The sequence below is a fragment of the Alternaria metachromatica genome (assembly GCF_023757995.1).
Source record: "Alternaria metachromatica strain BMP 0045 chromosome Unknown scaffold_17, whole genome shotgun sequence".
In the NCBI taxonomy this organism is placed as follows: Eukaryota; Fungi; Ascomycota; class Dothideomycetes; order Pleosporales; family Pleosporaceae; genus Alternaria; species Alternaria metachromatica.
Window position 1 is genome coordinate 354371 of NW_026055508.1, and position 26167 is coordinate 380537.

At 54.0% G+C, this 26167-nt stretch overlaps 12 protein-coding genes across 12 annotated transcripts; 6 read left to right on the forward strand and 6 right to left on the reverse strand.

Annotated features, from left to right (window-relative positions):
• Window positions 1-137: 137 nt before the first annotated feature.
• J4E83_007126 (uncharacterized protein) lies at window positions 138-1067 on the forward strand (the record flags this gene model as incomplete). The annotated part of the gene is made up of 1 exon (XM_049334031.1): window positions 138-1067. One exon carries the CDS (start codon window positions 138-140, stop codon window positions 1065-1067), a length of 930 nt encoding a protein of 309 aa, XP_049186842.1.
• A 988-nt stretch (window positions 1068-2055) lies between these two features.
• On the reverse strand, window positions 2056-3414 carry J4E83_007127 (uncharacterized protein; the record flags this gene model as incomplete). Its single annotated transcript, XM_049334032.1, has 6 exons — window positions 2056-2704; window positions 2751-2859; window positions 2909-2962; window positions 3042-3212; window positions 3265-3283; window positions 3394-3414. The coding sequence occupies 6 exons, from the start codon at window positions 3412-3414 to the stop codon at window positions 2056-2058; spliced, it is 1023 nt and encodes a 340-aa protein (XP_049186843.1).
• Window positions 3415-4406: 992 nt separating this feature from the next.
• Window positions 4407-5661, reverse strand: J4E83_007128 (uncharacterized protein; the record flags this gene model as incomplete). Its single annotated transcript, XM_049334033.1, has 3 exons — window positions 4407-4708; window positions 4768-5346; window positions 5412-5661. The coding sequence occupies 3 exons, from the start codon at window positions 5659-5661 to the stop codon at window positions 4407-4409; spliced, it is 1131 nt and encodes a 376-aa protein (XP_049186844.1).
• Window positions 5662-9100: 3439 nt separating this feature from the next.
• J4E83_007129 (uncharacterized protein) lies at window positions 9101-10753 on the forward strand (the record flags this gene model as incomplete). The annotated part of the gene is made up of 6 exons (XM_049334034.1): window positions 9101-9335; window positions 9391-9617; window positions 9677-9863; window positions 9912-9966; window positions 10012-10054; window positions 10106-10753. The coding sequence occupies 6 exons, from the start codon at window positions 9101-9103 to the stop codon at window positions 10751-10753; spliced, it is 1395 nt and encodes a 464-aa protein (XP_049186845.1).
• A 353-nt stretch (window positions 10754-11106) lies between these two features.
• J4E83_007130 (uncharacterized protein) lies at window positions 11107-11784 on the reverse strand (the record flags this gene model as incomplete). The annotated part of the gene is made up of 1 exon (XM_049334035.1): window positions 11107-11784. One exon carries the CDS (start codon window positions 11782-11784, stop codon window positions 11107-11109), a length of 678 nt encoding a protein of 225 aa, XP_049186846.1.
• Window positions 11785-12655: 871 nt separating this feature from the next.
• J4E83_007131 (uncharacterized protein) lies at window positions 12656-13888 on the forward strand (the record flags this gene model as incomplete). The annotated part of the gene is made up of 2 exons (XM_049334036.1): window positions 12656-13099; window positions 13160-13888. The coding sequence occupies 2 exons, from the start codon at window positions 12656-12658 to the stop codon at window positions 13886-13888; spliced, it is 1173 nt and encodes a 390-aa protein (XP_049186847.1).
• A 462-nt stretch (window positions 13889-14350) lies between these two features.
• On the forward strand, window positions 14351-15241 carry J4E83_007132 (uncharacterized protein; the record flags this gene model as incomplete). The annotated part of the gene is made up of 1 exon (XM_049334037.1): window positions 14351-15241. One exon carries the CDS (start codon window positions 14351-14353, stop codon window positions 15239-15241), a length of 891 nt encoding a protein of 296 aa, XP_049186848.1.
• Window positions 15242-15372: 131 nt separating this feature from the next.
• Window positions 15373-16410, reverse strand: J4E83_007133 (uncharacterized protein; the record flags this gene model as incomplete). Its single annotated transcript, XM_049334038.1, has 4 exons — window positions 15373-15609; window positions 15720-16073; window positions 16159-16253; window positions 16350-16410. The coding sequence occupies 4 exons, from the start codon at window positions 16408-16410 to the stop codon at window positions 15373-15375; spliced, it is 747 nt and encodes a 248-aa protein (XP_049186849.1).
• A 678-nt stretch (window positions 16411-17088) lies between these two features.
• Window positions 17089-18976, reverse strand: J4E83_007134 (uncharacterized protein; the record flags this gene model as incomplete). The annotated part of the gene is made up of 2 exons (XM_049334039.1): window positions 17089-18873; window positions 18956-18976. The coding sequence occupies 2 exons, from the start codon at window positions 18974-18976 to the stop codon at window positions 17089-17091; spliced, it is 1806 nt and encodes a 601-aa protein (XP_049186850.1).
• Window positions 18977-19499: 523 nt separating this feature from the next.
• On the reverse strand, window positions 19500-20711 carry J4E83_007135 (uncharacterized protein; the record flags this gene model as incomplete). The annotated part of the gene is made up of 1 exon (XM_049334040.1): window positions 19500-20711. The coding sequence occupies one exon, from the start codon at window positions 20709-20711 to the stop codon at window positions 19500-19502; it is 1212 nt and encodes a 403-aa protein (XP_049186851.1).
• Window positions 20712-21648: 937 nt separating this feature from the next.
• Window positions 21649-22602, forward strand: J4E83_007136 (uncharacterized protein; the record flags this gene model as incomplete). Its single annotated transcript, XM_049334041.1, has 1 exon — window positions 21649-22602. The coding sequence occupies one exon, from the start codon at window positions 21649-21651 to the stop codon at window positions 22600-22602; it is 954 nt and encodes a 317-aa protein (XP_049186852.1).
• A 1045-nt stretch (window positions 22603-23647) lies between these two features.
• Window positions 23648-25024, forward strand: J4E83_007137 (uncharacterized protein; the record flags this gene model as incomplete). Its single annotated transcript, XM_049334042.1, has 1 exon — window positions 23648-25024. The coding sequence occupies one exon, from the start codon at window positions 23648-23650 to the stop codon at window positions 25022-25024; it is 1377 nt and encodes a 458-aa protein (XP_049186853.1).
• Between the last annotated feature and the right edge of the window lie 1143 nt (window positions 25025-26167).

A 26167-nucleotide genomic window follows, 5' to 3' on the forward strand; every position in this document is an offset into this window, starting at 1 on the left:
GCATCGATGCAGAAACTACAGAGCTACTGAAGAGCTGGGGATATAAGAGGTGTCCGAAGTGCGGTCATGGACTGAAACGAATGTACGGTTGTCTACACATGGAGTGTCGATGTGGAGCGCACTTCTGCTACATGTGTATGGACGAGCCGGAGGACTGTGGTGGAGCGTGTAATGAATATGGGGAAGACGACGGTAGTGACGGCAACATCACGGAGTCTGATGAGGGCGAGTCTCCATCTGGCACGAACGATGCACCGGCGCTATCCAGTGAGACATCTCAAGCGCAAGAGACTGTTGGCGCAGCAGCGATATCTACGCCACAGCCAGCTCCTCCACGTAACCTTGATGCTGGAGGGCCTCGTTACTGGGAAGATCAAGATCTAGACTTTGGTGAAGAGCCAGGGGAAGACTACCAGGACCGCTCATGGAACTGTGACCACATCTTCGAAACCTACAGAATTCCCCTCGCAAAAGCTCTAATCAACGATTCCGCGGCTGAGATGGAATGTGTAAAATGCTGGTGTTCAATACACCCAGAGATCGAAGCACCCAAAACCGCAGCAGACCACGAGACTAAGCCGAGGACCATACCAGCAGGTATTGTAAGAAGAGCCGGACGAGGGTTCAGGAGGGGTAACGGACCCGGACGAGGGCGCGGTCGCGGACGGGGCGGATACATGCCTCCTCGCGGGCTCTTCCAAGCTGGTGATGCCATTGGAACAGCGCCCCATCTTACTACTTCCGTCGCCTCGCCGCTATCTGAAAGTGTGCCCATACGCGAAACCTCACCCATGGAGGATGTTCAGTACTCCTCCGACCGCGTGGTAGATACCTACGGCAATATGGTCTCCACGACCGAAATCGAGCTTCGGCGACGAGCATCCGAAGCGTCTTTTGTCACTAACGTCGTTCCTCCACGAGCGGATAGGAAAGCTCAGGCTACCTTCAATGCCCCGTCGAACATCTTCTCCATGAAGTTCAGTCTCGCCCATGAGTGCGTTAACTGCGCCTTACTCGTGTGCGCATCGTGCAAAGATGGTATCTTGGCTGCTGAAGAGGGGAAGTGAGAGTTCTAAACCTTTCCGTATCTTTTAATCTACACGGTGCTTTGCAGCATTTATTAGCATGGGGAATTTGACGTTAAATGGCAGGGGCGTTACGGGCATATGGCTTTCCTTCCGTAGTTTCAAGACGCTTTTCAAATGGGAAGATTTGAACACTTATTATCGAACGGCGTATAGCAAGTAACTGAAGCATCCTTCTATGCACTTCGAAATGATGGATAGTGCTGGAGAACACCATGGGGTTGCATGTGGACTGTGAAGGCGTCTTGCGGTGATGTATATGTCTCGGTCAGCGATTATATGCTCCACCATACGATAGATGCGCATGAAACCACTCCTCGATTCGTCCTAATATCAGGACTGGATGGTTGTATTGACTTGTATCGTCTTCATGTAGAGAGGCAACTTCAATCCGTCTATGGTTTTGTGGCTCCGTGGTCTCAGTACTTTGATTCACTCATACATGTGCTACAGGGCTGCTACTTGAGATTATGTACACATCCTGTCCCTGAACCTACGACATTGTAATTATCCCACATATTGCATGCTTAACTGTCTTATCTTACTTGATGCGTTTGGTTGGACATCTAGCATTCTAGCACGCCTCGGGATGACACGAGTACCACTCGTCCTTACTACAAGCACTCCTTGTTAGTGACAAGTGCGTGAGAGTGCCATCAAGGTACACACAATCATCAGATACAATTTTTTATTCTTGTTCATAGAAACGTACTACCGCACACGAGAAGACCAACCGGGGAATCAAAACACTTGCAAAGGTTGAGCTCAAGTTCACTACATTCGTGGTACCGGTAGATGTAAGTATTTTAGCCCGCCGACATCTCTGATCGAGATTCCTTGATATTGTGCTTTCGCTCTCCGTTCGCTCGTCCCGTCGTGAGATAGCTTATTCATTCGTTCATTTCATCCACACTCGACTGTCGGATGCAGGTATGTCCTGTTTTCAGGCCGGAACCAAGGTTGACGCAATCTATGCGCCCAGGCTGGGGAAGGCGCTGGAATCGGTGATGTTGATGTTGGACTGGGCACCGCCGCGGCCTCCACGACCACGGGCCTCGCCACGTCCACGACCCTCACCGCCACGGCCACGTCCGCGGAACTCGCCACGACCTTCGCCGCGACCACGTCCCTCGCCACGGAATTCACCGCCGCCACGGCCACGACCGCGGAACTCGCCACGACCTTCGCCACGGCCGCGTCCTCCTCGGCTACCGCCCTCACGGGGAGGGGGAGCAAGCATGCGGTCACCGTCGAGCTCGACGTGGACCTTCTCCTTGCGGGCGCGCTCGCGCTTGGCCTTGCCTTGGGAACCGGCCATGAAGTCCTCTTGCTCCTCACGGGCGAGAGCAGTGCCCTCGGGGAACTTGGTGCTGCTGCCCTCGTTGGCCTTGCGGACGTTCTGGGCGGCGAGAGAGAGCTTCTTCTCGGCGAGCTCAGCGAGGTAGGCGGCGTAGGACTTGCTCTTGTCCTCAGGCTCGGCATCGGCCTCGCCCTCAGCGTCCTCCTTGATGGCGTCCTTCTCTTCAGCCTGAGCCATGGCCTCTCCAGCCTGCTCGTCAGCCAACTCGGCATCGCCGTCCTTTCCGCCCCAGCCGTGTGCGGCCTGCTTGTCGTGCTCGCTGGAGATGGTTAGATATGGCCGTAATATGATATGGGATTTCTTACGCGATGCCAGTCCTGCTATGACGGTCACCCTGAGCAGCGCCTCCGCGACCGCCGCGTCCACCGCGACCGCGGCCACGCTGTCCACCACGACCTCCAGTGCTGGTAGGCTCTGCAGAGCGTCAGTATAGGTACGAATTGACCAGTGGCAGTGCACTCACCGCCAGATCCCCTGCCGCGGTTCTTGTCAGAGCCGACGCCGCGATCCCGGAATGCTGTGCTGCGTTAGCAATTGTCCACTGAGACTCCCGTGAGAGTATAGAGCATGGGGTTTGCTCTCTGTATCCGACGTACCGTTGTCGTTGGCGTTGTCGGACTGCTTGGCACGGTTCTGGTTGCTCATCCTCTCGGGCATGGGCTTGGGGGCATCGGTTCCCTCGCGCTTGCCGTGCCTCATGACGGGCTTCTCGATTGCCCTCGTCGGTGGGTCAGCCGGCCTGTCGGGGTCGAGCTCGGGGTCATTGCCTGCGGGGTCATGAGTGAGAGTTCGGTGCCTGTGCTGTGCGCTGCGACATACCCAGCAGCTCGTAAATGTTCTGCAGTTGTAATTAGCATCTTGAAGCTGTCTACTGTGGTGCAGGCCCTCTCGCAGCCCTCAATGGAAGGCGCGAAGCTGGACCTGATGGTGGGGTGAGTTGTAGCTTACCTTGGAAGCAATTTGCGACATCTTGACGGATTGGAGCGCCTTTCGCGCTTTGCCCTTCTAGATGCACAATCTGCCGGGAGAGAAAAAGAATGCGAGAGCTTGCCCTACAGGTTTTAGGGACGTGGCTCTCAGAAGTTGACTCGCGAACGGGGTGATAGCGCGATGTTGCGGGCACGAGGTTTTGGTCAATCGAAAATGGCCGTGGGTTGCTTCCGTAAGCGAGTGTAGTGGGGCTAAGACTATTGGAGGCACAAAGAAACATGAGCGCTGCGGTTCTTGCCGCATACAGCGCTTCACTCGATTCTTGTGCGAGTGCAGCTCAAAACAAAGTCTTGAGGCACACGGTATTCACTGTAACCAACCTGTTAGTTTGCAGCTCTTGCGCCGCTGGCGTGTCAATGTTGATTTGAATGCGCGTTCAAGCGCACGTCATTCCGAGGCTGTTTCACCCATGCAATGCTTTTTGTCAGGAAAAGCAATTGTGAATGCGTCCAATGCAGCTCCAGAATGCGACCGCATCGCTATAGTGTCGCAGGATGTGAAAAGGCCTGACTTGGCCTTGGTTAAAGAGCATGGGCGCTGTCACGGCGTTGTGGGAGTATGAGGGGGGTGCAACATTGACTCGATAGTTGCGGCCGACTGCATTACAATATGTACAAAGCATCGTCCCGCCTTCCAGTGTCACTAGACAGGCAGCGATGCCAGAGTGAAGCGTATGGATGAGAAATATTCACCCGCGTCCATAGCAATAACCCCAAGCAATTTCCATCACAAATACACATGTCGTAAACCTGCCCCAGGTTGAATGATAACTTTTTTGTAGAATTCCCCCGTATCGAGACTCGTGGTCTCATGTTGAACGCCGTCGTACCGTCGTGACACATTGTCGATTGGGTAAAAGCAGTTGTTGCGCCCGCTAAACAACGTCATGGGAGGGTATCAGTCGGCGGTGATCCAATTCGGTCCCTGATAACTCCAATATAGCCCCCTCTTCCTATCCTTTCCTCGTATCATCATCTACTCTCATACATCGTGGGGAAGTGCATGCTGGCCGAGAGTCCAAAGGGGTCGGCGTCAAGCATAGGGTCGTACGGGTCGAAGAGGTGGTTGTTGCTCATGCCATTGTAGGCATGGCCTCCGTCGTTGGGCGCCAAAGCTGCTGGGCTCGTAAAGGGTGGGTTCTGCGAGGGCGGCATCGGTGGTGGCATGTTGTTCGACGGCGGGAAGTTCTGTTGCGGGAATGGGCCAGGGCCAGCGGAGTGCTCGCTCGGGTCGTCGTGGTCGTAGGAGTCGGCTTGTTCCTCGTACTCCTGCTCTGTAACACGAAATCAGCCTAGGATTACAAAGCCCTATACTTAAGAGGGGATAGGAAACGGGTCAGCTTGCCGAGTTGACTCATGTGGTCCGTGAACTGTGTCTGGTAGAAAGACGTAGGACCACTGCTCTGAGTTATGCCGTTACCGTTGCTGCCAACAGTAGACGCGTTTGCTATGCCATTTGCGGGAGCCTGGTTCGTTACGAGCGAAGGGCGCTGAGCACCCATCATGGGAGTAAAGTTTGATCTAGGCGGCTGTGGCCGTAGCGGCTGCTGCTGCTGATGCTGCTGCTGTTGTGGAGGTATGGGCCCAAAGTTGGGAGACACTGATTGACCATGAGGTATGAAGCTGGGCGAGCGCGTTGCTGATTGAGCAGGCGACGAGAGATGCGAGCCAGGAGTGGGTTGCGACAGTGGTGAACGCTGAATCGGCCCATCCGGCTGTATCATGGGCAAGCCGTTGACGCTATCAACCTTGGGCGGGCCTTGGAGCGAGCGCCGCTGTTGTTGTCTGTTCAATATAGCACGTTGTTGGAGAGGCGCCTGGTTGGGCGAGGTGTGTGCAGACGCTGGGGCTCTGGTCGGCCCCAGGTTTGGACTGCCAGTCTTCGCGCGCAGCTCGGCCTGGACGTCGATACCTGGTGGAGCAAGAGGTTAGCGTGTGTACCCTGATAGATAGACGTCTTGATAAGATTGGGGCTACCTTTCTCTAGCAGAATCCTCTCGAGTAGAGAATTCTTATACCGGAGCATAAGGCATTCGTCGGCGGCGTTGCGGTGACTGTTCTGCAGGTTCTGCAGCGTGTCCTCATGGTGCTTTATGGTGCTCTCCAGCTGCTTGATGTACTCTGTACGGCGCTCACGAAAGGCGGCTTGCGCCTGTCTATTGCGCTGCTTGCGCTCCTCTGAGGTGGCATATATCTTACGACGCTTGGTTAGTCCTATCTTCGACATAGTGATTGGCGATTCAATTGCTGCAGCCATGACAGGCAAGGCAATTGGCATCAGGAAGGCTCACAGGTTTACGGCCGCCTTTGCGCTTCTGCTGCTGGGGCTCTTCCTGGGTATATGTCTCCGCCAGACCAGGTTCGGGCGACGATCCGATAGAGTCGGTCGAACCATCGCGCGAAGCCTCTGCCTTGCCCACGGGGGCCGTCATATCTGTTACGAGACTATCTCCCATCTACGGCCACCGTACCCCTCCGTCCAGATAGAGGGGCACCGAGGCGCCAAGAGCTGCGAGAGATGCGACAAAGGCAGGTCGAAGGAGATAGCAGGAGGCTCTGGTCGCTTAGACGCGCTTGTGCTGGGCAGCCGCAGCGCCGGGTCGAAAATCGATACGGTTTGTATGGGGTTTTGATAATGTATGATAAGAAGAGGGCGTTCGGGCCTGTGTGTGGTCGCGCAGTAGTTGTGAGGTAAGCTCTTGGGTAATGGAAACAGAGATGGGCTCGAACGGAGGGGCGGAGTGCTGGACTTGAAAAGGCGGGCGGACCACTCTCTGCTGCCCAGATCAACTCCTCCCGTGTGGTTAAAGCTCGCTCGACTCGCCTCGCCCCAGAAGGCCTCCTCTCAGGCGCGCAGCAAATGGCAGCCGTGCTCCCGCTGCTGGGCACTTCGCACGCGCAATGACGGCCAAGCGAGCGGGTGCGCGGTTGGCCGAACGCTCAGAATTTTCTCGCGGGGTGCTCACGCTGCATCACGGCTCTCGCTGTGCCAGACGCCTGGTGGACGACGCCGAACATGGCTGCCCCAGCCGAGCTGGATCGCGATGCCCCATGCGGCGTAGCCCGGTGGTTAGCTCCCGCGCCACTAGAAAGTTTTGTAGCCTTTCTCCGGCTTCTCCATGGACGCGCAGGCAGAGCGCGAGCCTGGCATTGTTATCTAGCAGGCGGCGCCCGTTCGAGCGCGATCAACTCGCGACGTGTATGCGTCTGTCTGATTCCATCCACGCGGCCATGAAGTCTTCCCGTGAAAAGCAAGCAACCAGCCGTCATCGTCGCATCCACGCCAGGCCACCGACGTCGGAGCGCGCCCCTGCACCGGGGCCACGCACCTCGCCCTTATGAAGTCACCCTACTCGCGGACGGCATAGGTAAGGCTGACGAGCAGGTTCCATCTGGATGATCTGATATGACGAGGGTTGCATTATCGGCGCAGCTGGCGATAACGATCGATACGACTGCAGTCAATCTATACGACATGCCTCACCGATGAACCTGGGACGTCTCTCAGCCGTGACCAGGACAACGCCCGTAGCCATCACGCTGCAAACTCTCAGGGTCATCACGTGGCTGCCCCAGGCTACTAGTGGATGCCAGATCTTGGAGGAAGGAGCCACCAACGGTCGCATCTGCCGTGTGCAGTGCACACCACCACCGCACAACTGGTACTCTGGACACGTTATTCCGCCAGCGCAACCACCGGCTCCCGAACCGCTACCGAAGTCTGGCCTGAGGATCGCCGAGGTCGTTGCTTTATGCACCACTTGAGCTCTGTTGGCCCGAAGCAGCCGTAGCGTCACGACGCTTTTTCTCGGCTGAGCAAGCAGGTGACCTATGGGGCGGGCGGTCGAGACTCGTACGAGGGCATTAGTTGCACCCTGTCGCATCGTGACCTTCCAGCCGTTGTTCGAATAGTCGAGACCCGTCAAATCGGCAACGGACATTCGGCATTGCCTAGGTGCGGACTGTCGGATTCCACACTTGAGTGCTTCTGAACAGAAAGCATCAAAATGATAACCGACGCCTGCGCATGTACATTATGAACTGGAGTCCCGAAAAGGCTATCTTAAACACGTAGAGGTTTGAGTATACAGATGGCCTGAAAAGGTGTTCTCACTGAATCACTGTAGAACACTTCAAAAACATGACATTGGCTGAAATCCTCATTAACGCGCCTGAGTACGCTGCTCAATAATTTCAACTCAGTGAGATGCGCTCCTTCCAAATGCCGGGTTTGTTCCTGCCAACTCCAACCGCCACGTGCGGTACAATCGTGTCAAGAGCAAGCTCACACGGGCTCCTTCTCTCACTCCTAGATGCAATGTTGCGGGAGATCGTGACATCCGACCTCCACCATGCACACCTCAGGCGACAGTCCTCACCCCTACCAGGATATCCAAGCATCGCATAGTCTCATATGACTTCCATCCTGTTTTCAGCAGTATAGATCCCGCATCAATCACTCGGTCAGCTTCTAGTCGCTAGTCGCCAGCTTCGCGCGCAGTCTATCGTTCACGAGGTGCTCGGCGCTATATCGCTTTTCAAAGCATTGCTGACGGTAGGTAGCAATGATCTTTTCCGAGATCGCGGGACGGCTGCTGAAAGGGTCAGGACACTCGCAGCCGCCGCCTGGCAAAGAGCACCTAATCGAATCTCATCCTTCGCCAGAGAGAGCCAGCATTTCCTCCTTTCTAGCTTCGCCCGAGTCAGACAACGGTCATATCACAGCCCGCGAAGGCATGCTCAGCATCCATCTGGGCGAACAAAGAGGACACTCCACCGCCTCTTCGTGGGCGAAACCCAGACCTTTATCAGACATTCGCGAAGTCACCGAATCAAGCTTTGCAGACACCCTACCTCGGAACGCCCTAACAAACAACTTTCCCCGAAGTACCTCTCGCACGGAGATGTCACGGAAGCCCTCTGTTGCTACGAGACGACGTCCGAGCAACGACAACCGGTACGGTGAAAACGTAGAACCTGATCGAAAGAATAGCATTGAAAGCAACGGCATAAGATCCACCCACAGGGGTCGGACGTCTAGATCACCATCACCATCAAGCCCTGCAGATAACCACAGCATATCGAGCATATACAGCATACCAGCCGGTACCGTCCCGCCACGATCGTCCTCACGACCTCGTGCACCGAGCACTTCTCGAACGCGACAGCCACAGCAGATACCACCTATACACATAACCCAAGCGACTGCGACGAACACGCTGAGCGCCATACCTATTATACCGTTTCCGCCTCCTAGCAATAATACCAATACTATCATTCGGCATGGTCAATCGCAGTCCCCCTTGCGCCACATTGTGACTCGCCTTGACCCCATTACTCATGACACCCACCGACGCATACCCTCCAGAACATTTGTTCGCGATCCACTATCGAAAGAGCTGCTAGAGTTTCCATCACACCGACATCCGCGAATCGACCTTGGCCTGGATTTATCCGCAGGCATTTTCGTGGGCGGAGGCTCCATCGAAGGGACCGTCCAGATAAACGTCGACGATGCAGAGCGAATACGTCATAGAAGGACTCTGGACATTGCCCGGATATCTATCGATCTTCTTGGGACGGAGGAAGTGAGCGGCAACAGACGAGCTGTCTTTCTGAACCTTGCTACAGAGCTCATTGATGAGCAAAACCCGCCGCCTCAAAACATGGTAGATACCCAAGAGCCAATAAGTTCCGCGGATCTTTTCTGGCATCTGATGCCTTCTACGACCAATCTCGCGTTCAATCTGAGCCTACCTCTCAACGTTGGTCCTCCGCCCTTTCATTCAAAGAATGCGAGAATCCGCTACATACTTTGCGTATCACTTCTTATTCGCGATCAAGGAAGGCAATACATTGTCAGGACTTCCGAAGATGTCACAGTGCTCTCAGTGTACGATCGTATGAGGCATCTAACTTATCAATGCCTAATCTCACAGTGCTGACATGCTCGCAGCTGAAAAGGCACTCATGTCGCTACCTAGTCCACTGACTGCCTCAGACGAGTGGATAAAGCCCCGAGAAACCACCGTCGAAGTCGTCCGCGTCACTGCAGGCCTACATCGACAAGTTTGGGTCAGCGGAACCAGTCTCTACGTCGATGTTCATGTCGCCAACAACAGTCGCAAGCTAGTCAAAAAGATTGAGCTTCAGTTGGAGAGGGACATACTCTGCTACAAACACGTTTGTTATGCGAGCTTGACATACTTTCTTGTCATGATGCTAATAAGAGTGCGTTGTAGGTTGCTGCGGCTACGATGGAGAAGTCTGCGGGTCAGGCTCGCATCTTTGACAGCAACGAGCGGTCTATCCTCAGTAAAGCAGTCGTCAAGCATGGTTGTGCCGGCTGGAACGGTGTTTCTGCACAACAGACTCATATCAGGACCTGTGATCTCGAAATACCCCGTGGCCACGGTACGGTAAAGTGTGGTATGTACATTGGCGCGAAGTCGTGTACTCGGTCCCTAACCAAGACAGGCAAATACTTTGAAGTCAGATACTTCTTGAATGTCATTGTAGCCAGCGGGCACACGTCAGTCTTGTCGTCACTATCACTGATCAAGCTGACTCCCTGCAGAAAGCTCGTCACCGTTCAACTACCAATCGTTCTCATCCACATGGTGCGTTGCACTATCATCCTCCTCCGCATCCACTAATAACCACACCCTCAGAACTCTCTCGACGTGGTCCCCAACTCCGTCGCCCAAGTCGCCATGGCCATAGAAGAAAAGCGCACAGCCCGCCATTCTCCACCGCGCCTGGGCCGCCGCCCATCCCAATCCGTCCAAGGCCGCGCTTTTGCAGCACCGCGCATGCAATCCTTGGAACGCATGCGCGCACGCGACGAAGCCATCCAAGAGCTCGGCCAAGCTCTCGAGCAAAGCCCCCGCAAATATGGTCTCCGCCGCGCAAACTCCAACTTCGACTACCGCACCCCGCCCTCCAACCGCAAAGGCAGAATCCTAGGCGACGGCGAAGCAGCAGATCTCCAGGACCGTCTGCGTCGTGTAAGATCGAATGAAACGATTGGATCGCGACCACCCACCTTACACAAAGTCAACTCTACGCGATCGAGACGAGGCGCTGCATCGGCTTTTGGATTCCGCGAAGCAGAGGTTCGAGAAGACATCGAACTTGGGGGGCTGGGTGCATCGGGTGATGGGCCATTGAAGGAGAGGTTGGAGAGAACTAGTGATCGGCAGTATCGGTTCAGCAAGAAGAAGAGCGTGGAGAAGTGGAAGGGTGTAGCGAATGTGGGGGTTGGGTGGTTGAAGGGGAGTGGAGTTAAGGATGATAGGGAGAGGGAGGGATGGGTGTGATGTGAGCACTTTGTGACCTTTGATGGGCCTCTTGTACGTTGGATAGCGCGTACGTTACGTCGAATGATGATACTTTACCCTTCAGTTCTGCTTGACTGTGCTATCGTCGCATACGATGAAGATCTAACAAGCACTCGAAAAACATAGTCAAAAATAGACGTAATGTTATTTGAATAAGCCTGTGTTTATAACAGCCTAGATGCTTTCATATATGATACAATCATATCTCATAGTAGTCATTAATCCCCTCTTCATCTTCCTTATGCAATATCATACAGTATTATACACGGCGTGTCGAGGTAATCGTAACAGGAAGACTCGCGCAATGGTAGAGCGTCGTACAACTAGAAAGCTCATGACCTGCTCTTCGCGAGCTCAGACTGAGCAGTCGACGTAGGACCACCCTTGACGCGCTCTCCACCAGTAACCTTCTTCTCTCCCTCAGTAATGTCGTGTAGCGCCTCGCTAGTAATGGGCTCCTTGGCGTGACTCTGCGCCTGCGCAGTGGGACCTCCAGGTACGGGACCGTCCTCGCCCGTGAGCTTCTTCTCCGCATCGGTGATCTTGCTCAGCGTCGACGAGTCTAGCTTTCCTGATGCGTTGGAAGTGTTGGCGCCAGTAGTGTTGTTGTTGTTGTTGGAAGGTGCTGAGCCTGATGTGAGAGCAGACTGAGCGATGGATGTAGGACCTCCTTTCATGACTTCATCGGAACCAGTGAGGACCTTCTCACCCTCGGTGATGTCGTGGATGACTTGTGCGGTAAGGTTCTGGCCAACGTGCTGCTGGGCTTTCGCGGTAGGGCCGCCCTTGTGTGGCTCGTCCTTGCCGGTAATCTTCTTCTCGGCAGCGGTGATCTGCGAGATGAAGTTGGAGTCGACCTGGACAGCCATGATGCGTGTTGTTGTGAAAGCGCGGTGGTTGCTGAGGTCGTTGATATTGCTCTTGAGCGGTGCTCTTTGCGATGTAATGCGAGCTGCTGGTCGTGCTGCGAGGAAAACGTTGCGGTTGATACGGAGGAGTCTGGAAGCCATTGTTGCTGCTTGTTTATATGCCGATGGGATAGTGAAGTGGAAGGTGCGAAGGTGTGGGCTGTACACGCTGAATATGTAGTGTGATGGAGTACTGATGTAATGCGAAATTGATATCGTCTGAGGTGTGCGCTCAACGTGACGTTTACTATGGGGAAAGATGGATTGCAATGCGCATTTGCAACTTGTCGGTCTGCCCGTGCACCACAAATCTCTGCATCAATGGCGACGACATCATGCTGATGACCCTGAGATGCAGGTACCACATCTCCGATGGACGCGGCGACTGTGCGATGCGCGCGCATGATGTGGTGGAGCCATGATGTCAGCATTCTGGGGAACTGCGGCCATGACGATTCGGGTGCACTAGCGGTGAGCTAACATGGCGATGCGATTTAGGGGTCCAGATGCAGAATTCACAACATCAACTACGAAGCGATCAATACAGAACGCAGTTGCTCAGCTATTGAAGGGTCTATATTGCAGGCGTAGTTCACTTCGGTCTGACGCTTCGGAGATTGCGGAATTACCGGCTTTGGTGGCGCATGTCAGACCATACGAGGTTCTCGCCCATTGCTTGATTGCAACGCCATTGGATATTAGCAAGTATCGTTTCGGTCGCACCTACTTGTACGGCATGCGTTACGCCTTGCTACGTTGTGTATATACGGCCAATTGCTCCGGTATGGCATTCGCGGCGATAAGGCCTGCGACGGAACGACTGCCAGGCCGCTGCTGCAGAAGCTGGCAGCCATATAAGAAGAGTTGGTGCATTAGATGCTACGTGCATGAAGTTTACAACAGGACAAGAAACTATCTCATCGCTGCGTAGCTCTTGCGAGTTAGGTTCCTAGCTTATTGCTACACTTTCATAATGTCATTCATCAACCCAGCCGCACCCGTGTCACTCTTAGGCAGACATCGTATCCTCAGTCCTACGGCAGCCGTCCGGGTCTCGCCTCTTTGCCTCGGTGGCATGAATTTCGGCGAAGCATGGAAAGCCACTCTCGGAGAATGCACTAAAGAAACGGCCTTTACAATGCTGGATTACTTCTACGAGCAAGGCGGGAATTTCATCGACACCGCCGTTAACTACCAGTTTGGCGAGAGCGAAGAGTGGATTGGTGAGTGGATGGAGGATCGAGGTGTCAGAGATGAGATGGTACTCGCGACCAAGTTCACCGGTATGCAGATCACCGAGAGAGAAAAGGAAGGCGGTACGAGGTGCAAGAGTAACTATGGAGGTAATAGTGCGAAGAACATGCATACAAGTATTGAGCGTTCGCTGAAGGCGCTCAGGACTAGCTATGTCGATATCGTGAGTTCCTTCTTCGGGCTCTGTATTCCGCTACGACTGTCGTGATTAACTGCCTCATAGTACTACGTTCACTTGTGGGACTCAACAGCCTCCATACCAGAGCTAATGAACGCTCTCAACGGCCTCGTCTCCTCCCGTCGAGTGCTCTACCTAGGCATCTCCGACACCCCCGCCTGGATTGTAGTAAAAGCCAACTGTTACGCCCGCCAACACGGTCTCCGCCAATTCTCAATCTATCAAGGCCGCTGGTCCGCCGCTGACCGTTCCTTCGAGCGCGAAATCATCCCAATGGCACTAGACGAAGGCATGGCCCTTGCACCATGGGGCGCTATTGGCGGAGGAAGCTTCAAGACGAGTGCGCAGAGAGAGAACCCAGAAAACGGCGGCAGAAAAATGAAGATGATGGTCATCGGCAACGAAAAAAAGGTCAGCAACGTGCTCGAAGATATCGCAAACGCAAAGTCTCCGGTCCCGCCTATCACTTCCGTCGCTCTCGCATACGTCATGCACAAGTCACCTTACGTCTTCCCCATCGTCGGCGGTCGCAAGATTTCGCATCTCGAGGGTAACATCCAGGCTCTTGGTTTGAGTCTTACGCCAGAGGAGATCCAGCAAATTGACGCGGCTTATGGCTTCGAAATGGGGTTTCCGCATCAGTTCCTGAATCCAGAGAATACGGTAATTATGGGACCGGAGGATAATCGATTCGCGAATAATATGGGTGTTCTTGATCATGTCAAGAGGCTGAAGCCAATTCCGCCGCACCAGGGAGCGGTAGATGAAAAGTGACTGGTCCTTGCGTTGGAGCAGGCGACGTGGTGTTCGCCGGCAAGAGATTGCGTACGTTAGCCCGTAGAGACTACGAAAGGTGAATGGGATAAGGCACACACTACAAAGCCGGAGCGCGAAGGCTTCAGAAGCTTTCCTATTATAGAGACTGGAGAGAAAATTCAGCCTGTAACTTTCCTCTTCCACCCTCGTCATTAAAGTCCGGCCGCCTAACCCAGGCGTCGATTGCAACTGCATTCATTCACTTTTGTGTGTGCCAAGGAACGGGGTTGCAGCCTTCGCCTCCTCCTGCTAGTCGCGATCCGTTTGTACCTCTTCATGCACCGTTATAATCGCTATCTTGACTCCAGCCGGGAACGAATGTCCTTCGACGCCAACTTCAAGTACCTACTAAGCCCAGAGTATGATTGCATCAACACTTCTCAATGTCGAGATTAACTCAAACAGAAGGAAGAAGTAATCATGGCTTCGTTACCACTCCGTTCCGCCAGCGCCAACGTTCGCGTAGACGACAAGGTCTGGGACATGATCTTCCCTGACGCAAAGACCGAGAAGCACCAGAACAAGGGTGAAAATACCGCTCAGTCCACCGACCTGATCACCGCCAAAGACATCGACATCCGAGACTGGCCCTTTGCAGACCGCAAGAGACTCGAGTCCGAGTACGACCGCATTGAGGTCTTCATCGACGCCGAGCTCATTACAACAATCTCAAAGCCACTGTTTCGAGCGGCTTCGACAAAGACCAGCGAAGTCCTCGTAGATGATACAGTCATGCTACCCGCAGCCGTTGATGCGGATGCAGTGTCTCGACTCATCAAATACATCGAGGACATCGTTGCGAATCCGACCAAGTCCCCGCCATTCGTCCTTTGTCTACCCATGACAACATCTCTGGACGTATGTGCTGCGGCCTCGGCCCTCGGAATGGACAAATACGTCGATGATCTATACGCCCAGTGCGAAGACCTTCTAAGAACAAGCCTACCCTCGTGGGCGACCATCGAAGCCATCACTTCATATGCGACAATAACACCGCACTTCCCCCGCCTCTTCCGCATCATGATAGCCGGCCTCGCCAAACGCGTCTGGAACGAAACAGCCTCCAACGTGGAAGTCTTTCAGATCCAGCTTACTCCCGTCCTCGAAAAGGCGGTCGCGAAGGTGAACGAGAAATACAGGACCCTTTCTCAAAGAAGGCAGATGTACGAGAGACATAGGCGCTTTTCGCTCAGAATGGTAGCAGCTGGGTATGGAGAATGGGATTGGGGGCGGAAGGTGGTTGGGAAGAAAGATGAGGCGGGGGTTGAGTGGGATGAGTATCATGGGCCTGCTAGGAGATCACATGTGTGAGGCGATTTTCCAACTACTAAAAAGTAAGAACACTATATAAGTCGTCCATATGGGATTTACCCTAACGAGACCGACGTAAGAAATCGCCCGCGACGGGCATCCACTCATGCTCACCTCCCCTTGTTCAACACTCATTTACCCTTCGCAATAGCCTCAAAAGCATACCCCCTCGCCTTCCCCGTCTCCTTCATCCTCCACCCCTCAATGTACCCCTCCACATCCTCACATCCATTCTCCTCTCCGGGAACAGGCTCCCCCCACGTCCCCCAATACGGCACAACACCCGTCCAAGTCTTCTTCACCAACTCCTTATCCTTAAGATCATTCCTATCCTCACTCGGCCCGCCGGTCCGTATCTTTGCGCTTGCCTGATACCACACAAACAATGTTAGCACAGAAAAGGCAACGTAGTAGGAAAGAACACCAATATCTATGCAAAGAGATGGAGGGAGAGAGAGGCAAAGAGGAGATAACCTACACTCTCAATCCTAACCCTAAGTATACTCGTACTCTTCAACTCCGCACTACTCGGGGGCACCCTACTCTTCTCCCAGCGCTCCGGCAATATATTATCAGTAATAGCTTTCATGGCGTACAGCGCCTCGTCTGCGTCTTGGACGAGTTCGGCGTAGCCGTAGACGATGGCGGAGCGGTAGTTGCAGGAGTTGTGGAAGGGGGTTAGGGAGAGGACGAGGCCGTCGAGGAGGCTGGCGGCTATGGTTATGGGGAGGCCGGGGGTGGAGGTGTCTTTTGAGGACTTGAAGATGCGGCCGGAGACGTAGCCGTGGATGTAGAGGGATTGTGGGGTGCTTGAGGGGTTGGCGGATTGGTCCTGTGCGGTTAGGTTAGCATATTGATGTTTTCATGCTTTTGCTGTTGTGGGATGGTGGATGGTGGGAGGGAAGGAATTGACGTACCTCGTAGTTACCCGTACATCCCAGCATTGGCAAGACGACCGGGAAAGGATGCTCTGGATCCACGAAGGAGACGTGGAGGATTGGACAGGCGTTTACTAGACTGTGGATTGTTGCGTAGTCATACGTGCCTGAGTTTATTGGTGTGAGTACGCGATTTCAAGTACGCAAGAGTGCGAAGGAGATGAACGTACCTCGATTCGCCAATCGACCGAGTTTGTTGACGGCAGTTTTGGGATACTCTGGCGATGCCATTGTGTAATTTCTGTTGCTGGATCTTCTAAGTGACTTCGTTCTGACCGCAAGGAAAGATTGGCAAGAGAGAGAGAGAGAGAGATGCTGAGGTCTGAAGTTGAACTGAAAAGCAACAGTATGCGAGGTTCAATCAAGCTTTGTACTCTTCCCTCTAAGTTTTCTGTGACTCTTAACCCGTGACTCCTTCACCACACATATATGCACAGACGTACGACGCTCATCAGGCAAGCCGTCAACGGGTTGTACACGTCCAATGGGTCTGGAGGATGACGGCACCCGGCAGGACTTACTGCATGCGGAAGCGGGGCCGTAATCGTGTGAGTAATCATTGGTTGATAGTGTTGGCTGTTCGCGACTGCCATAACTCGCGTACACGTTTACGCGTGTAGGGCGTCTAGAAGTGTGAGTAGTCGCATTCCATTGTACGTACCGCGGAACATTGGCTGCGGATACTTCGGGGTATCCACGGCCTGTATACAAACCAGAGCTGCAAGTATGAGGCGATAGTATTCCATATCCATCTATGATACTAGACAGAGTACAACATGTAGTCAAAGTAAACCTAGTCCCAATCCAATCCGGGAGAGCCTCAATGGGCGATGCAGTCCAAAAGTCCAAATCCAAAACTCCGTTCCATGCAATTCTTCTTCCGCTCTTCTTGACTCATTCTCCAGTCTATCATCTGAAGCTCCACGCCGTCCTCAGCCCACCGTTGACGCTCTCCAACTTCAAACACTGATACGGACTGCTCTGCGGATCATAATACAACCCTTCCAGCATCCCGCTTCTCCGGTCAAGCGCCACGTAGTAGAAGCCGCTGATGGTAAGCCCGCAGCCTGAGTCGTCGAATGTCGCTTGTTCGGCGTCGTTCGTTACGGAGTTGAAGAGGGGCTGTGGTGTGATTTCGACTTCGGCACGGCCAGTTTGCGCGTTGCGGACTATGCGGTAGGGCGAGGGCTGGAGTTGCGAAGTATGCGTGGAGGTAGGAGCGGCGGGTGCGTAATTGGAGGAACCTGTCGAGGCCCAGGGGTTGGACGGTGGAGGGTCGGCGGAGAACGAGGAAGGTATCGTGGTGGAGGGTGGTGGCTGAACGGGGTCAGGGGTGCTGCGGTTCAGGCTCTTTACAAAGCATCGTTCTTTCCAGCGCATGAGTATCCAGTTCTGGCCCAGGACTTCGGTGAGCCACTTCTTGCTCGTCAGGGCCCTGACCACGTCTTCGTCGCTCATCTTCTGGAAGGGGGGCAGTTTGCGCCAGTATGTTGCGTCGTTTGCGGCGTTCGATTTGAAGGATTCGGTGAGGAGGGTGTAGTTGTTGAAGTCGAGGATTTCGCCTTCGAGGTAGGTTGTAATGGAGGAGGTGCGCGTGACGGACGGCGTGGCATTGCTGGGAGGAAACATGGTGTGCGGATGCGGGTGGGAAGGTACGTTATACGCTTCCATGGTTGCGGAGAGAGACATTTGCTCCCAGTCCACGTCGTGTATGGTGACCTTGACGGGCCATCGGTCTTGGTGCGGTTGTGCGTCGGGCTGCGAGTTTCGGCTGGTGGAGACTTCGCTGGGATTCCATATCCAGGGTCGGATGGGCGGTGGTAGTCCCGTGTGCCGGCTGTATGTGGTGGTGACGGCAGCGGGCATGGTCGTCGCATGCTGACAGCCCGAGAGTATCGCGCCCGGTGCCAGCCATGAGGTCTCGGTGGGCGGCGGTATGGCGAGGGTGTTTGCGACGAAGTCTGCGTGCTGCAGGAAGAAGTCCTTGGTCAGGAAACCGGCGTCTCGCGCACGCTCCCAGCTCTCGTCGTCGTCGCGCGAGTGGCGTATGCGCGACAGGTACTTGACGGTCTGCTCCAGCATGGGCGAGGTGCGGGCCTCGGAGTCTCGGTGCGAAGACATCTGACGGGCGGAGCGTTCTCGCTGGACGGTTTCGGGGAAGAGGCTGGACCTCGCGGCAAGCATGTCTCGGAGGCTGCGGTGTGAAGCGTGGCGTGGCGGTGTTTCGCTGCTGGTGGCGGCTTCCCTGGTGCGCGCTGAGAAGCGTGGATGGCGGCGCACGCCTGCAGACTGGAGGATGGCCGTCGACCTCAGCGAGCTCTCGGGCGCGCCCGGGGCCTCTGTCGCCGGCGACCAGTCATACAGGCTGTTCTGACTGGGCACGCGGTCGCCATAGTTGTTGTCGCTGAGACGGGAGAGGCGACTCATGACGCGGCGCAGGCGGTCCCGCTGCTCCAGCTCGTCTCGCTGCCTTTCCAGCAGGCGCAATCGCTCCTGGGACCGGTCCAACCGCGCCTGGTCGCGCTCACGTGCGGCGCGGAGATAGTGGATGTGGGCGCGTTCGATGTCGTCGTCGCTGGGAATGCCTTGTTCGTCCGTCGGGGTGCCCAGCGTGGCGGCGAGGTTGAGCACGTCGTCGTTTACGGGGCTCTCGAGCTCGCGCAGGGCCGAGATGAAGGTGGGTTCCGCGTCGTCCTATTGAGCGGCTACGTCAGTCATGCACTTGACCACGGCTATGTGACAGCACTGCACCGGCGACATGTGGACGGGTGCTTACAGGCGAGTTGGCGGGCGGCATTATGACCAAGCAGGCGGCGCAGCGGGCATGGCGGGACGGAGCGATGGATGAGCTGTCGCATGCAATGCACGACGTCGGATGCACGATGTCTCAAGAGCAAAGGCGTGTCCTCGGCGAAAGTGACGCGACATGTCAAACTCTTAAGCCTGAGCCATTGCCCCGAAAAACCAAAGACAGCTTTGCCTGGCCACCGTCACGGCACCTGATAACGCACGCCATCTCGCCATGCACTTCCCCCGTTGTCCCGCTGTTGGCTTCCGCTCCGCCCTGCCAATAGTCGGCGCAGAGAGGCATGCCGCACAACTCAATGCATTCCTCGCTTGCCCCAGATTTCCCTTGTCAGTCCCGCGGGCATGGTTGGTGGTCTGTGCGTCAACAATAACCTCAACTACCTAGGTACCATCACATTGACGACGCATGATGCTACAGCCCATCTAATAGCAGGCAGTCAGTCTTGCCGCAGAACTAGGCAATGGTTACTTTCAGCATCTACATACGCGCTAGCACCCCAATCAAAACCTCATCACGACAGTCGCTCCTTCCTCTCCAACTCCTCCAACACCACCAGAATCCTTCCCACCAACTCCGCAAACTCCCCATGATCCCTCCACTTATAAGGCCTCAACCTCGCTTTACTCGCCCGTACCAAATGCATCAACTTCCCCCTCAACTCCCTCCTCGGCTCCTCATTCGTACACATCGGAAACCTCAAATCCAACAACGCACTCTCCGCCGTCTCCACCATGGTCTTGCTACACCACACATGGAACCCATGCATAATCACATCCTCCAGACTCAGCGGCGCGTGCACAGTTCCTGGTGGCATAAGTAATAAATCCCCTTTCTTGAGGTAAATAGGAAAGCCGGGTTTGTTTGGCGCGTACTGAAGACCAGCTTGCCGCGACACAGCCCATTCCTCGCGTTCAGAGGGGGAAAGCGACCACGTGAACCAGAGTTTCGAGCCAGTCTCACACAACACGCCGGTGTAGAGGCCGTGTTCGTCAACGTGAGGGAAAGACCATGCGCCTCGTTTGCCCCAGAGCGCGAACCCAGTTTTACTAGAGAGATCGCTGGGGTTCGGGTCGGAGTGGTTGGACATGCCACCGTTTTCCGTCGCTTCGGATAGGATGCTGTAGTCGGTGAGATTGTCGAGCTCCCAGGGTAAGACGTTTTGACGTACGGGCCGTATATCGAGCAGATTTATCGGGAGGGCGGTGGGGTCGGACACGCGCTTTAGGGCGGTGGAGATAGTGAGCCGGCGGGTTATGTTTTTGGATGTGAGGTCTTGGATGTCCATGTAAGCTTCAGCTGAGGCGTCTTTGCGGAATTTGAGGACGGCTTCGTAGTGTTGGGCGGAGTAGAGGGTGCGTGGTTCTGGGCTGTTGTTTAGTTCCAAGGGGACGAGGAGCGGGATTTGGAGGGTGAAGCGCTGGAGTAGATCGCGTGCTTCTGTAGAGGTGCAGACGATGAGGTTGTTCTCCCAATTCGGTGTGGACTGGTGGATGCGCTGTTCGTACTGGGTATCGGTGATGGGCACAACATCTTCTCCAGGCTTGATGATGTCGATGTAGCCCTTAGATTCTGGGATGAATCTCTTCTTCCGGGCTTGCGCGATGTTAGAATTTTGTACCTGCGTGATCAGGTCTTCCAGCATACAGATACCGCGCTTCAGTGATGACATCGCGGTGGCAGGATAGCTCCTGATGAAGTCTTCAGTCTCGATGGCTTGATGCATTTCCGAGAGAGAGTAGGGACTGACTTGTTCAAATGGTTGAACAGTAGCTTCTGACAAGCGCCTCCTTTTGCATAGAGGAGGGCTGTTTGTCACATCTTCCGTACGCCTTCTAGTCGGCTTGGTATCAGCAAACATCCTTATAGTCACTCCTAGTACTCGCAAGTCGAAGTTTGATCATCGCCTGCACATCGAGCGGTACAGCCGTTGTTATATCCCCTTGACTGGTGCTTGTCACCCGTCTAAGCGCATTCTCGAGCTGATGGACCTCATCAAGGACTTTCGCGAACATGTAAGACAACTCCATAGAGCCAAAAGATATGACTGGCATGTTTCTCTAGTCAGTAAGGGCCGAGGAGGTCGAGCTACTCACTCGGGTACTCGACAAGCAACGCACTCGGGCTAGATGGATGTGTGGAAAATGCTCGATGTATAACAAGACGTTTACCAAGTGGATGACGATGTATGGCAAACATGCCAAACCGTATATATGCCCATTTGATCAAGTGAACTCCGAGTATCGGCCTTTCCTTGACTTCCTACATGTCACTCGTACCAGTCCCCTGACGTATCCCATGATCATAATTTGCTGGAGACGCAGTAAGAGACGTCTTGGCGAGCTCTACTAGGCAGAAGTGTGATCCATTGGGCGAGGTCGGCTGTCACTGTCATTCACTGCCAAGACATATTAGTGTCTCTCCTCTCTATATAGACTATTTCGCCACCCTGCTTTTGTAACTCTTCATCTACCGAAGTATTTTGTGTCTTAAACTTACGACTATACAATTAAGAATACTCGCAATTGATTCCAACCAGGACAATCCTCTACAAAACTCTTGGACTTCCACTTGTGTGTACATTCCGATCGTTGCCTCTTTGCTGGACAGACGCTGACGATCACAGAGACGCGCGACGACTCATATCGAACATGTCAAACAATATGGTACCCCCCGCGCCTACTCCAAGCGCTTCTCTCAACGATCAGAAGGTCCCCGGTGGTCTCGAGCACTTCCACACCCTCGGTCCTATCCAACGCCAAAACCTAGTAATGAGCAACAGAGTCCAGTTTGTGGACCACCTCGGCAACGTCATAAAGTCCGGCAACAACCTCACCAAATTACCAATCGCCCTTTTCGAGGCTGTGTCAGAGAAGCACGACCTAGTTGTCGATGGCAAGATCATAGTTCCAGAGGGCATCGATATCAAAGCTCTAAACTACCTCGTCTCGCTGGTACTAGCACTACCAACGGCGCCGAAGGTGTATCAGTTCCAGAAGTATGTGGTCAGAGACTTTAAGGGCAAACCGATGAAGGATGTCGAAGACACCTTCAAAGACCTACATCTTTGCTGCGCCGCAGATGCATTGGGCATCGGCTCCTTCACCCAAGGCATCTTCAACCACTTCTTTAGCCGTATCAACACTAAAGTCCCTCCCACAGACGTCATCAACATCATCACCGCCGCCAACAATCCAACCGGAAACAAGCTGTTCAAGCAGATGGCGTACACCATGGCAAAGAAGCTTGACGATGGAACGTTCCCAAAACCCGACGAGTTCAGGAAGGACTACCTTCCCAAAAACCCTCGTCTCTCCGAAACCATCGACCGCTTTCTCACCAATATCACAGAGACTGATGCTCGCAACGCTGAGTACCAGAAGCGAGAGGCTGGGCGCCAGCAGTATGCTGCTCATAATGCACAACACGAAGCCTGGAAGACGGCGGAGAAGGCCCGTAAGAAGCAACGCGAGGCAGATGAGGCTGCGCGGTGGGCGGCAGCTGGCGTGTCGTACCGGAAGAAGGTCAGTCAGGGGAAGAAGAACTTCACTCTGCTTGAGGTGAAGTGGGCTGATAAGGTTGCGGGGAAGAGGGTATATCCTGGAACTGGTAACTAATCAGGTATAAATCTCAGAGGATCGCGAATTGGGGTGGCTTTAGTGGTTGGTGGGATGGGCGGCCTCGCGCTGAAGACATCCGCTGATATGGTCTACGGCTTTCATCATGTATTCTTTTGGGATTGGTGAAGATGTGTATCTAAAGAACAAAGTTTTGGCTTTGTAGACGACAAGTGCATAGTCATAAAATTGATGGTGAGGAGATGGACATCTTCTTGTGTTGAAGTTGCTCGACATGAGTAATGTGCACGTGCTCTTACATTACGTCATCTGCGGAGGTCACGGAAGTGACGCAGCGCGGCGCGCTTGCTACACCACCAACACCCATCTCATCACTTCCCATCTATGTCCATCGCCCTGCTGCATGTCATGCATCAATTGAATGTGTACAGTGCCATGGCGGGCGCGTCTTTCCCGTTGGCTGCACGCGCCGACAAACCTCGGGCGGCCATGGCCTGTGCACTTGGAAAGGGCACATCAGTCTCACGCATCGTGCATGTCTCGAGAGCCCCAGAGAGGTCAGGGGTAGGTAACTGCGAAATGAACATGCAATGTAATGTGATGAAACACAAGACTTCCGCGCGGGTGTGAGCAAGACAGACGATGAGAGACATCCATGGATGCACCCCCAGCAACGCGTATGGAATGTTTCACATTACCTTCGCATGCGACGTGATTTCTTGGGGTATCTCGCTCAAGCACGCCAACCTAGAAAAAAAGTCAACTCCCTAAAGCCTACGTTGGCGTTAGGTTACCTACATTGCAAGTTTCTAGCTCAATGTAGTCTGCAGACCTGTTCAATTTTTCTGTATGAGGTGCAAGCTCGCCCTTACTCAGGCCCCGTGTTTACGCGCTAGTGTCCGCTGGTCCACCTGCGCAGGCGACACTCACGCATGGCTCGTGCTCAAATAAAGTCACTCGCCCTCCATTGATCTTGTCCGTTTTCCTTCCGAAGCTGCGACTCCCATCTCCGGATCCATCGCCGACTCAGCACCATCATCTAGGCGTCAACCTCTGACGAACTCCCCCGCCCACGGCAGCCACGATGACCAACCTCCTCGATCTTCCTGTTGAGATCTTCCAGATGATCACTCACGAGCTAGTCAAAAGCGCGATCAACAACGTCAAAGGTCTTTCCCGGCGCTTTGAGATCGATAGTGTCTGGAGACTGCGAGATGTTTGCCGTACCTTTGCTGCAGAGATCGAGCGTAACGTCTTCTCCCAGCAGCCAAAAGAGATCTACTTTAACGTATACTCCGTTCAACGTCTTGCCCTCAAGCGTCTGCCTCGTTACATGATGCAAGTAAAGCGCATACCGGGGAACATCAACGAAGACTTCCGTGGACGACTACAGCGCATGACCAACTACATTCTGCAAGAGCTTGACATAGAAGATGAGAAGCAACGCACAGGTATCATCGAACAATTCTATCTGAGCTTAGGCAAGATCGTCGACGCGTCCAAATTGAGTCACGCCTTGTGGTGCGATTGCGGTCCCTCCTGCCATTTGGTCACTCAGAACCAGGACAGTACCAAGCTATCTGTCCAAGATAGGCTTCAAACATCACTGATGATCAGAGCGCATGATGTTCTTGCTGGTGTTCTCACAGAACTCAGTGGTGCAGAGAAAGATCCACTTTTCGGTGTGGAACCTTTCCGGATTGCTCGAACTCTCGGCGATACGAAGTCGATCGACGTCATCGTCCGTTATCTCGAAACACACTCGCCATCAGAGCAGACTGCTCTTACATCTGAGGGCGGGGTGTTTCCTATACATAGCACCATCTGCGTCACGCTGGCTACCGACAGCGGTACAATCGCTCAAACTCTGCTCGACTACCACAAGAAGAATCTACGCTCTCCCACGAGGAACGCCTACAACTATTGGGTCTTGCGCGCTCTTCATGTGAATACGACGAAATTCTTGCACAATCTAAGAGCCGTCTTGGATTTCCACCCTGAGGGCAGGACACGGGTCTTGCGCGAAACAATGCTCACCGTTTGCGCCAAAGGCAGCTCCGAAGATGTCCAGGAAGCTCTCAAGCGCGTTGAAAATGTGGATCAGGGAACAGCGCTTAACGCTCCCATCTTCATCGCTGTTCGATCCGGCCGTGTAGCCGCTGTGCAGGCTTGCATCCAGGCAGGTGCCAATGTGGACCTCGCCGTACGTTCGAATATCCCGACTCTTCGGAAAGACCTCATCACACCTCTTGACCTGGCCATGAATCGGAACGATGACCGCGTTGCAGATGTCCTCATCAAGGCCGGTGCAACAATCCCACACATTTCGCAGTGGCCAGGGACTGGGCGCGTGTACAAGGTGTTGCGTAAGGCCGTCTCGGAACGCACTAATGTCAAGCTGCCGGATCTGAGGAACTTTCAACACATGAGCCTGGCGGAACGCAAGGATATACAGTATTAGTGGACTGACAGCGAGGCCATGGGCGTGTTTGCAGCTTCGGCGTGACAAGAGTGGTGGACTGGAGCCTACGGGAAACGGACGGCAGGCGTTATGGTGAGCCTTGAAGTACACATTGTCTTGCAATCTATAGATCTGCGAACCAAAACCACAACGAATGCTCCTGGGTCAGTTATGGGTCGAGGCGTCCAAACAAGTGCCTTTATCACTAATATGCCATGTACGTACCTAGGTAATGATGATAGCTAGCTCCACATCGTAACTTCCCCGTCTAAGCCCCTATTATCATTTGCTGGATGGAAGTTTAGCGCTCTTGCTCAAATATACCGAGGCATGATGTTGGTGCCTGCTTCCACGCGGCCCGGTCCTGCCAACAACATCCGTGCCAGACCTCCTCAATAAATATCCTCGTTCTATCCTTGCCGCTTTTTGCACGCAAAGCACATGCTTCGACCATCTGGCCGAGCAGAGGCCAGAGGGCGCCTTCTAACGGTGGAGTTGCCCCCGTCGACGGGAGACAGCGAGGCTTTTCGCATCTATGATCTTGACAACGTCAAAGGAATGTCGAGGAACTCGAGTACTGACATGGGCCGGGGACACAATTGTCCCAGTTGAAGCTGAAAAAGATTGAAACGCTTTCGGTGGACACTGGTAGAGGGGAATTACCAGATTTCGGCTGCTTTATATACCCAATTCTTCTTCTCGGATCTATAATCTTCTTAAAAGATTGAATCACTCGATGACCAATGCAACTGCGGCCTCTCCCACGCCTGCCTAGCGGTGTGGCAAAGTATATGTAAGCTCTTTGCTAGACTTTGGATTAGCTCAGTGCTCTCCAGGGCTAGTGTCTACGATGCACAGACGTTGGCCCAGCAAACCAATGCTTTTCTAAGCCTGTACACTACACCTTCTGCGCTACTTCGACTCCCACTACAGCTGGACCTCAACCTAGCGCGACCATCACCGACCAAAACTCTCAACTGAGGCTTGAGTGCACTGTCGATAATTGCTACAACAGTCAACATGATGGCGCTCCTCAACGACCTTCCCAATGAACTTCTGCTCCAGATAACCGAGCATCTCAAGGGCCAATCTCAAACGCTCGCCCGACTCTGCCTAGTCTCGCGCAGATGGAAAGAAGTTGCT